The sequence below is a fragment of the Nerophis lumbriciformis genome, linkage group LG15, assembly GCF_033978685.3.
Source record: "Nerophis lumbriciformis linkage group LG15, RoL_Nlum_v2.1, whole genome shotgun sequence".
Taxonomy (NCBI): Eukaryota; Metazoa; Chordata; class Actinopteri; order Syngnathiformes; family Syngnathidae; genus Nerophis; species Nerophis lumbriciformis.
This window is the reverse complement of record NC_084562.2, coordinates 35184722-35196880: the sequence shown is the minus strand read 5'-3', so window position 1 is coordinate 35196880 and position 12159 is coordinate 35184722. Positions and strand designations below refer to the sequence as shown.

The 12159-nt window shown below is 41.6% G+C and overlaps 1 protein-coding gene across 1 annotated transcript in view; it reads left to right on the top strand.

Moving 5' to 3' along the window:
- LOC133616067 (cadherin-related family member 5-like) overlaps positions 1-12159 on the top strand; it is a 103507-nt gene that overhangs the window by 55776 nt on the left and 35572 nt on the right. Inside the window, exons 8-10 of the mRNA XM_061975111.1 lie at positions 4148-4238; positions 10857-10954; positions 11040-11246. Of these exons, the coding sequence (XP_061831095.1) occupies positions 4148-4238; positions 10857-10954; positions 11040-11246 (396 nt within the window). The remainder of the gene's footprint in view (positions 1-4147; positions 4239-10856; positions 10955-11039; positions 11247-12159) is intronic.

The following is a 12159-nucleotide window of genomic DNA, read 5'->3' as shown; positions in this document are numbered from 1 at the left end:
AAATAAAGATTGATTGATTGATAGAGTTGATCAGAATGTTGATTGTGGCCTGTGGAATGTTGGTGCACAATTAAGTCCTCAATGGCTGTGCAAAGTTGCTGGATATTGGAAGGAACTGGAACATGCTGTCGTATACACCGATCCACAGCATCCCAAACATGCTTAATGGGTATGTGGAATTACATTATGGAATGGATCTAGCAAAGAAGTCAAACAAAGTACTACCGTATTTTCCGGATTATAAATCGCTCCGGAGTATAAGTCGCACCGGCCGAAAATGCATAATAAAGAAGGAAAAAAACATACATAAGTCGCACTCGAGTATAAGTCGCATTTTTGGGGGAAATTTATTTGATAAAATCCAACAACAAGAATAGACATTTGAAAGGCAATTTAAAATAAATAAAGAATAGTGAACAACAGGCTGAATAAGTGTACGTTATATGAGGCATAAATAACCAACTGGTATGTTAACGTAACATATTATGGTAAGAGTCATTCAAATAACTACAACATATAGAACATGCTATACGTTTACCAAACAATCTGTCACTCCTAATCGCTAAATCCTATGAAATCTTCTTCATCGGTGTCGCTTCTAAATAATATTATTTTATGTTTTACGGTAATGTGTTAATAATTTCACACATAAGTCGCTCCAGAGTATAAGTCTCACCCCCGGCCAAACTATGAAAAAAACTGCGACTTATAATCCGAAAAATACGGTAATATGATTCTAGTTTAAGAGGCTGTTCCAACTCAAGATGTTTGCAAAGTACTAAGAAGAAGAACTCCGATAAGCATTTTGAATCTTATTGAAAATGAGATTGTGTTATTCTTCTCACTATGTTAATTACAATTTATTTGATGATTTATTTTCTTGAGAACTTTATCATTTATTATTCAAGGAGGTAAATTGTGTACAAATTGAGAACGAGAAGTGGACAAATGTGTTAGTAATTGCTATGAAATGAAAAAGGAGTAGGATTAAATAAACTCAGATTCTTCTTGTTGTAGAGAATTTGGAAATTGTGATGTATCATGTTGTAACTGTAAGCATGTTTAAAATAAACTTAAACTATAAACCATAAATCATATATCTGAATCCATATAATACATATATAGAATTCTGAATAAACTCCAAATCAAATCGAATCCTGTTGCATTGACATACTTGCCAACCCTCCCGGATTTTTCAGGAGACTCCCGAAATTCAGCGCCTCTCCCGAAACCCCCCGGGACAAATTTTCTCCCAAAAATCTCCCGAAATTCGGGCGGAGCTGGAGGCCACGCCCCCTCCAGCTCCATGCGGACCTGAGTGACGTGTCGACAGCCTGTTTTCACGTCCGCTTTCCCACAATATAAACAGCGTGTCTGCCCAATCAAGTTATAACTGTAGAATGATCGAGGGCGAGTTCTTGGTTTCTTATGTGGGTTTATTGTTAGGCATACTTGCCAACCTTGAGACCTCCGATTTCGGGAGGTGGGGGTGTGGGGGGTGTGGGCGGGGGCGGGGGCGTGGTCGGGGGTGGGGCGGTGGCGTGGTCGGGGGCGTGGTTAAGATATATATATATATATATATATATATATATATATAAGAAATACTTGACTTTCAGTGAATTCTAGCTATATATATATATATATATATATATATATATATATATATATATATATATATATATATATATTATTATTATTATTATTATTATTATAATTATAATATTATTATTATATAATATATAATATAATATAATATTATTATTATATATTATTATTATAATATATATATATTATTCAAGTATTTATTTTATTTATATATATATATATATATATATGTATATAATATATATATATAAATAAAATAAATACTTGAATTTCAGTGTTCATTTACAAACTACAACTCACAAACACTTTAGAGTTAGGCTCCACCATCAGAATGTGTACTTAAACTTATAAAGATCACATGGATATTATTCAGTGAGTTGATTCACCAAAACTAACCTGTTATACAGGAGGAAAAAGCACACAGGACGTTACAATTGTTCACAGACTGGTCGCGCTCATCAGAATGACAAGACACTTCCGGTCTGCAGGTGATAGCATTAAATTAGGAAGAAACGCCCTACTGCCCCCTACTGACCAATGTGAATACTGATAAATGTGTAATGACAGCTCCAAAAACGAATTCAAACCACAAAATAAAATAAATAAATCAACACAAAAATGTGACACATTATGGGTGGGTCACATATGCATGTACAGTAGATGGCAGTATTGTCCTGTTTAAAAGTGTCACAACATTGCTGTTTACGGCAGACGAACTGCTTTACGGTAGACACTGTTGTTGTGTGTTGTCAACATGTCACTCAGGTCCGCCTGAATTTCGGGAGTTTTTCGGGAGAAAATTTGTCCCGGGAGGTTTTCGGGAGAGGCGCTGAATTTCGGGAGTCTCCCGGAAAATCCGGGAGGGTTGGCAAGTATGTTGTTAGGCAGTTTCATTAACGTCCTCCCAGCGCGGCAACAACACACAACAACAGCAGTCACATTTTCGTCTACCGTAAAGCAGTTCGTCTGCCGTAAACAGCAATGTTGTGACACTCTTAAACAGGACAATACTGCCATCTACTGCACATGCATATGTGACAATAACATCTAGGGCTTTTAAAGAATGCACAACTGCGCACACAACGAGGAGACGAAGCAGAATGCATCATCAGAGAGGGTGTTCAGCATGGTTAGAAAAATAGTGACAGAGAATAGAACAAGGATGGACAATTCAACCCTTAACTCAACGATGAGTGTGATGTGTGTGTATATGTGTAAATAAATGAACACTGAAATTCAAGTATTTCTCTTATATATATATATATATATATATATATATATATATATATATATATATATATATATATATATATATATAATAAAATAAATATATATATATATAGCTAGAATTCATTGAAAGTCAAGTATTTCTTATACATATATATATATATATATATATGTATGTGTGGGAAAAAAAATCACAAGACTATTTCATCTCTACAGGCCTGTTTCATGAGGGGGGGTACCCTCAATCGTCAGGAGATTTTAATGGGAGCATTCGCATACCATGGTTTATATAGGGCACAGAGTGGGTGGGTACAGACTGGCCTAGGAGTGTGGTGATTGGCTCATGTGTTACCTAGGAGGTGTTTCCGTCTATGGCGGCATGTTGTTACAATTTCGCTGCGCTTGTTGAGGGATGACAGGTCTGGACGGTAAATAATAAACAGTTTCTCTTTCAAGCATAGGTTGCATCTTTTATTACCACTATTGTAAGGTGTGCTGGATGCAAGAATTTGCCATGTTATTGAATATTCAACATTATTGTCTTTGAGGTCCCAAATGTGTTTGCTGAGTTCTGTGGTATTTCGCAGGTTTTTGTTCCTGAAAGAAGCCTTGTGGTTGTTCCATCTGGTTTTGAATTCTCCCTCGGTTAATCCTACATATGTGTCGGATGTGTTAATGTCCTTGCGTATTACCTTAGATTGGTAGACGACTGATGTTTGTAAGCACCCCCCGTTGAGAGGGCAATCAATATATATATATATATATATATATATATATATATATATATATATATATATATATATATATATATATGAAATACTTGACTTGGTGAATTCTAGCTGTAAATATACTCCTCCCCTCTTAACCACGCCCCAACCACGCCCCCACTCCCCACCCCCCCACCCCACCTCCCGAAATCGGAGGTCTCAAGGTTGGCAAGTATGTGCATTGATACTGACATAAATAAGTGCCATAGACAATGTAACATATGTAACATACCAAACATCTTTGAAATTAAATTCTCGTCTTTTTGGAAAAAATACAGAATTAGGTTTTTTCCCAGTTTTTCTGTGGAACAACTTCATCTTTTTCCTCAAAACAGAAGTAGTTCTGGGTTTTCACAACTTCCAACCAGCAGGGAATTGCAATAAAGTCCTAAAGTCTGTATTACTTATTAAGACAGAGGAATTGAAAATGATATTAGTTTAAGTTAATTTGAATGCAATGTTGGTTTTTTGGTTTTGCAAAACATTTTTGAAAGTATTTCAAGTATACCGCACAAGCTGCAGAATGACTTCATGATTTGGATCCACAGGAGGGCCCGCTGACGCTGGAACCAGGTCCAGTGTTTGCTAAAGACGGAGACAAGAACAGAAGCGAACAGATCAGCTACAGAATATTAAGAGGTGAGGTTAAGCAATATTGGTGGCCTTGGGGTGATTTATTTTTTATTTTGAGTACACATAACTCCCTGCTGTTTCAAAAGCTTCTTTGCTCACTTCCTACTAACTTGCTTTGTTTTTGCTGGGGTTTTTTTTTGTTTAATTCAATTTCTGCTTGTGCAGGTGCCTGGCATGTAGTTAATGCATGACACATCCTTTTTGAAGCCACTTCCTGGCTTCAAATTTGAATGCGTACCACATTGAAATTTGGCACGCCTCCGTACCAAATCTCTATTACATCCCTCCTGCTACATCTTCTTATTGTCTGTCAGACCAAGCTGTGTTTAAAAAGTGGAGTTACGACGCAGATGGCCATCTAACAAGGGGCACCAAATCTATTTGTTGCAGTCCAAATATGTTCGTGGTAGACCGCCACAACTAAAAGCATGAAAGAGGAGACCATATAAAAAATAAAAATATGTTCAAATGGTTGTAAAATCATGTCACCAAACTGCCATAGGTTTAAAAATCCTTTAAAGTTATCATTTTCCGTATGGTTAGCCAAAGTCACAAGGCTTGTTTCGATTATGTAGAATGATCGCTTTCAGCTAACTTCCTGAGCCTAAATGAAGATAAAACAGAAGTTATGTTGTTCGGTCCAAGTCGCTCTCCCTCCCCCAACGTTGACCTCGGCACTCTGACCCCGTATCTCAGCGACTCTGTCACAAACCTGGGGGTAAAGTTTGACTCAGATTTTAAATTCGAAAAACAAATCAGCAGCGTCGTTCAAAAAAGCTTTTATCAATTACGCCAAATAGCGAAAGTGAAACCGCTTCTATCAAGACATGATCTTGAGAAATTAATCCACGCTTTTATCTCGACTCGTCTTGATTATTGTAATGCCCTGTATGTTGGCATTAGCCAGGCCTCCCTCGCCCGCCTGCAGCTCGTGCAGAACTCTGCTGCTCGTCTGCTAACACAGACCCGCAGACGTGAGCACATCACCCCTATTTTAGCGTCCCTTCACTGGCTCCCTGTGCGTTACCGAATACATTTTAAACTCCTTTTATTTGTTTTTAAATGTCTAAACAACCTCGCGCCAACCTATCTCTCCGACCTCCTTCAGCCTTACTGCCCCACCCGATCCTTAAGATCAGCCGATCAGCTGCTGTTGACGGTCCCTGACACAAGGCTGAAGCTTAGAGGTGACAGAGCTTTCGCCGTTGCTGCTCCCAAGCTCTGGAACGACCTACCCCTGAGTGTTAGACAAGCCTCCTCTCTTCCTGTTTTTAAATCTCTCTTAAAAACATACTTTTATTCCATGGCTTTTAACACTGAGTGATATCCATCCTGCAATGGCGCCCCATAATACACCTGCTGTGATCCTGTTTTTATGTTTTTATTAATTCTATTTTAATTATTTATTTTTTATCGTGTTCTGTTTGTGTTGTGTTGTGTTTGCTCGGTACTCGTTTTATCTTTTAACCTGCTCATTGTACAGCACTTTGGCTACCCCTGTGGTAAATTTTAAATGTGCTCTATAAATAAAGTTGATTTGATTTGATTTGATTTATGTCGACAACTACTAATGTTGACGTGGGTCAGCCAGTCTTAGTAGTGTCAACTCTAACACATTTCACTGTGTCATTTTCTATTCACAAAATGCACGCATATTAGTTGTTAAACCTTCACAATGTTTACGCTTGTTGACTTTTTTTCCCAGTAACAGTTAATCCTTTCTTCACGTTTACCATGAGCAGGGCTGGGTAAAATAATACATTTGATCAATTATGGGTTTTGAATTTTTGTTTACCTTTTTAACCTTTATTTTTTTTATTTTTTGCTATACCGATTCACAAGGCTTTGGCTTGTGCGGCAGCTCTACTGCCAAACTAGGTTATGATCATGCAGCTTTGTTTGCAATGCATAATCATAATGTAGTTTCTGACTAAAACTGTTATTTTTATTACTAATTAGGGCCCGCAATGGCCCATTGCAAAAGGACTCCCGAAGGGAGTCCTTATGCAATGGGACATAAGGACCTATTGTTATTCGTTCGTTTTATTATTATTCTTTATTCTTCCGCCGCCACAACAAACTGTAATTTGACCCACTTAACATGCTTCAAAACTCACCATATTTGACCCACACATCAGGACCTGCGAAAATTACCTTTTTTTTAAAAAACCGAACCCCACAACTCAAAATTGCGCTCTAGCGCCCCCTAGGAAAAAAAAAAACTAGACTGCCTATATCTCCCACTAGGAATCAAATCAAATCAAATCAACTTTATTTATAGAGCACATTTAAAATTTACCACAGGGGTAGCCAAAGTGCTGTACAATGAGCAGGTTAAAAGATAAAACGAGTACCGAGCAAACACAACACAACACAAACAGAACACGATAAAAAATAAATAATTAAAATAGAATTAATAAAAACATAAAAACATAAAAACAGGATCACAGCAGGTGTATTATGGGGCGCCATTGCAGGATGGATATCACTCAGTGTTAAAAGCCATGGAATAAAAGTATGTTTTTAAGAGAGATTTAAAAACAGGAAGAGAGGAGGCTTGTCTAACACTCAGGGGTAGGTCGTTCCAGAGCTTGGGAGCAGCAACGGCGAAAGCTCTGTCACCTCTAAGCTTCAGCCTTGTGTCAGGGACCGTCAACAGCAGCTGATCGGCTGATCTTAAGGATCGGGTGGGGCAGTAAGGCTGAAGGAGGTCGGAGAGATAGGTTGGCGCGAGGTTGTTTAGACATTTAAAAACAAATAAAAGGAGTTTAAAATGTATTCGGTAACGCACAGGGAGCCAGTGAAGGGACGCTAAAATAGGGGTGATGTGCTCACGTCTGCGGGTCTGTGTTAGCAGACGAGCAGCAGAGTTCTGCACGAGCTGCAGGCGGGCGAGGGAGGCCTGGCTAATGCCAACATACAGGGCATTACAATAATCAAGACGAGTCGAGATAAAAGCGTGGATTAATTTCTCAAGATCATGTCTTGATAGAAGCGGTTTCACTTTCGCTATTTGGCGTAATTGATAAAAGCTTTTTTGAACGACGCTGCTGATTTGTTTTTCGAATTTAAAATCTGAGTCAAACTTTACCCCCAGGTTTGTGACAGAGTCGCTGAGATACGGGGTCAGAGTGCCGAGGTCAACGTTGGGGGAGGGAGAGCGACTTGGACCGAACAACATAACTTCTGTTTTATCTTCATTTAGGCTCAGGAAGTTAGCTGAAAGCCAGACTTTGATGTCGTGCAGGCAGTCAATAAGACGTTGAACCGTGTTATTTTGTGCCATGGGAAAATAAATCTGGCAATCATCGGCATAAAAATGAAATGCAATACTGTACTTCCTAAAAATAGAACCAAGGGGGAGAAGGTAAAGCGCAAATAAAATTGGGGCAAGGATTGAGCCCTGGGGGACCCCATGTGGTAAATGAGCTGTGGACGACATAAAACTGTCTACTTTTACACAAAAACTCCTGTCGGTTAGGTACGACCGGAACCAGTTGAGGGCGGCGCCCTTAATGCCCACACAGTTCTCAAGACGAGTGATTAAGGTGGCGTGGTCGACGGTGTCGAACGCAGCAGACAGATCTAAAAGCACCAGGACAACATATTTACCAGAATCAGTGGACAGGAGGATATCGTTAAAAACTTTTAGAAGCGCTGACTCTGTGCTGTGGAGGGCTTTAAAACCGGACTGGAACAGCTCAGTGATACCATTATCCTCTAAGAAGGGCAACAACTGACTATAGACAACCTTCTCTAATATTTTGGAAATGTATGGAAGATTAGAGATAGGTCTGAAGTTAGAGAGGAGAGAGGGGTCGAGGCTGGGTTTTTTAAGTAGAGGTCGTACCACTGCATGTTTAAACTCTACTGGAACTATTCCAGAAGAGAGGCTACTATTGATAATGAAGATCGGAGAGACATGAAACAAAAACCTGTATGTAGGTTTGACTTAGACCTAGTTTTCATAATTGTATATCCTCGGGCAAAAATCAACAGGAAGTTGGCAATTCCCCCTTCAAGACAAATAAGTACTAAAAACAGTCACTTTTGCCTCTTTGAGCTGTAATCTGACCCCCTTAACACGCTTCAAAACTCACCGAACTCAACGCACACATCAGGACTGGCAAAAATTGCGATCTAATAAAGAAACCTAACCCCAAATTTAAAAATTGCCCTCTACAGCAATTTTTGAATAAAACTGATAAAAAATTGCTCCTCGGAAGAAAAAAATTACAAAACTGCCTGTAACTCCCACTGGGAAGGTCGGAGAGACATGAAACAAAAACCTCTCCGTAGGTCTCACTTAGACCTACATTTCATAAATTGACTACCCCCAGCAAAAATCTACAGGAAGTTTGCTATTCCCCCTTCAAAACAAATTTTTTGTAAAAACCAGTCACCTTCCTTCAAAAACAAACTCCTCCGAGCGCGTTTGTCGTTTCGCCTTCAAACTAACACAGGAGAGACATTGAACCCTTGTGATTACAACAACAGAAGCGCTTTTTAATTAACTGCTCCGGTTTTGATTTTATGACCCTTCAAAGACCCGCTGCGCTGATGCTGCTGCAATGTTGTTTTTTTAAGATGGCTGCTTAAAAGCAGGAAGCACCAACGTGCCCACACAATGCAGACAAGGTAGGTACACTAGACAAAAGTCTTGGGACACTTCAGACTACAAGTAGACAAAAGTATTGGGACACTTAGGACTAGCACCTGCCAAATACGCGGGCCCGTCCAACGCTGCTTGCAGCTTTAATTATATTTGGAACTGAGAGTCTTGTAAGATCACCGCTAAAAAGAGCACAGCAGGCGTACTAGCCAGGTGGCTTTTTTTAACAAATACTGAATTCTTCTCCCATACAGAGCAGTATCAAGTGCGCCATAAAAGCCAAGGCTATACACTTCTGGCCTTCACAATAACATTTTTGTCTGATCTGCGCTAACAAACATGGCATGCAGAATTACTGTTATTATTTTACAATTGAAAAAATTTGCAGTGACGGAAAGTTGCAATACAGGTACACTTTTAATTGTAATTCCTTTTCTTTTTTTCAAAATTGCACTTTTGAGATTTTGAAAGAAGTTGAAGCTGTCCAAAGTGTTTTTATGATGAAGGAAAAAAGAAAGTTTCACTGGTCCACAGTGGAACTGTGGACCAGCTCTATACTCTCGGCAGGGTCCTTGAGGGTGCATGGGAGTTTGCCCAACCAGTCTACATGTGCTTTGTGGACTTGGAGAAGGCATTCGACCGTGTCCCTCGGGAAGTCCTGTGGGGAGTGCTCAGAGAGTATGGGGTTTCGGACTGTCTGATTGTGGCGGTCCGCTCCCTGTATGATCAGTGTCAGAGCTTGGTTCGCATTGCCGGCAGTAAGTCGGACACGTTTCCGGTGAGGGTTGGACTCCGCCAAGGCTGCCCTTTGTCACCGATTCTGTTCATAACTTTTATGGACAGAATTTCTAGGCGCAGTCAAGGCGTTGAGGGGATCCGGTTTGGTGGCTGCAGGATTAGGTCTCTGCTTTTTGCAGATGATTTGGTCCTGATGGCTTCATCTGGCCAGGATCTTCAGCTCTCACTGGATCGGTTCGCAGCTGAGTGTGAAGCGACTGGGATGAGAATCAGCACCTCCAAGTCCGAGTCCATGGTTCTCGCCCGGAAAAGGGTGGAGTGCCATCTCCGGGTTGGGGAGGAGATCTTGTCCCAAGTGGAGGAGTTCAAGTACCTCGGAGTCTTGTTCACGAGTGAGGGAAGAGTGGATCGTGAGATCGACAGGCGGATCGGTGCGGCGTCTTCAGTAATGCGGACGCTGTATCGATCCGTTGTGGTGAAGAAGGAGCTGAGCCGGAAGGCAAAGCTCTCAATTTACCGGTCGATCTACGTTCCCATCCTCACCTATGGTCATGAGCTTTGGGTTATGACCGAAAGGACAAGATCACGGGTACAAGCGGCCGAAATGAGTTTCCTCCGCCGGGTGGCGGGGCTCTCCCTTAGAGATAGGGTGAGAAGCTCTGTCATCCGGGGGGAGCTCAAAGTAAAGCCGCTGCTCCTCCGCATCGAGAGGAGCCAGATGAGGTGGTTCGGGCATCTGGTCAGGATGCCACCCGAGCGCCTCCCTAAGGAGGTGTTTAGGGCATGTCCGACCGGTAGGAGGCCACGAGGAAGACCCAGGACACGTTGGGAAGACTATGTCTCCCGGCTGGCCTGGGAACGCCTCGGGATCCCCCGGGAGGAGCTGGACGAAGTGGCTGGGGAGAGGGAAGTCTGGGCTTCCCTGCTTAGGCTGCTGCCCCCGCGACCCGACCTCGGATAAGCGGAAGAAGATGGATGGATGGATGGAAAAAAGAAAGTACATTTTTATTTCGTGATAGATCTTAAACATTTTTAGTATTTAAGTGTAGATTGAATCAAATTGTATTTAATCTAATCAAATTGAGATTAATCGATTTGTGAAGTGAATTATATAGCACTTTTCTCTAGTGACTCTCAAGTTGTTGGCACGAACGCTCTACCAACCAAGCCGCGCCGCCCCTTGGACTTTCTCTCGAAATCGAGAGAGGTTGTCCATGGTACCTAGCCTTAACCATGAGCGTTGATGAAACTGTATTTATCTTTTGTGTTTTTAGGGAACGAAGGGAACATATTCCAGATAGATGAGGACACAGGAAACATCAGCATGTCAAAAGCTGCTGATATTGTGGGCCCCATAACTCTCACTGTTCTGGTAACACAACAGCATATTGCACTCAATATTGTATTTCTAAACAAGCAGATGAATCAAGTGCTTGCTTTGGTCCCAACATACTTAGGCATCACAGGTGACCAACAGAGACCAGTTTGCTGTGACTCAGGTGACCTTTGAGGTGATGAAGAAGAGCAGGAACCCTCCTCGCTTTGAGAAGGAGCGTTACGAGGGGTTTATCTACAGCAACTCTGTGCCTGAAAGCATGATCCTCAGGGACCGCAGCACATATCGGCCCTTCAGGGTTCGAGCCCGGGATGAGGACTTTGCTGGTGTGAGTTCTCTCTGGGCGTTACGTTCCTTCTTCTCATTCATTTGAAGTATAAACCCTGATTTGGATGTTTGCGGTTTCTTGATCTGATCAGTCCAAGCATAGAAAGACTTTAAAAAAGAGTAGATACAAAGGATGCAGGTGCCGATTTTTATCAATCAATCAATCAATCTTTATTTATATAGCCCTAAATCACAAGTGTCTCAAAGGGCTGCACAAGCCACAACGACATCCTCGGTACAAAGCCCACATACGGGCAAGGAAAAACTCACCCCAGTGGGACGTCGATGTGAATGACTATGAGAAACCTTGGAGAGGACCGCATATGTGGGTAACCCCCCCCCTCTAGGGGAGACCGAAAGCAATGGATGTCGAGTGGGTCTGACATAATATTGTGAGAGTCCAGTCCATAGTGGATCCAACATAATAGTAAGAGTCCAGTCCATAGTGGGGCCAACAGGACACCATCCCGAGCGGAGACGGGTCAGCAGCGCAGAGATGTTCCCAGCCGATGCACAGGCGAGCGGTCCACCCCGGGTCACGACTCTGGACAGCCAGCACTTCATCCATGGCCACCGGACCTGTGCCCCCCCCCTCAAGGAAAAGGGGAGCAGAGGAGAAAAGAAAAGAAACGGCAGATCAACTGGTCTAACAGGGGGGCTATTTAAAGGCTAGAGTATACAAATGAGTTTTAAGATGGGACTTAAATGCTTCTACTGAGGTAGCATCTCTAATTGTTACCGGGAGGGCATTCCATAGTACTGGAGCCCGAATAGAAAACGCTCTATAGCCCGCAGACTTTTTTTGGGCTCTGGGAATCACTAATAAGCCGGAGTTCTTTGAACGCAGATTTCTTGCCGGGACATATGGTACAATGCAATCGACAAGATAGGACAGATATATTTTTTATTTTATA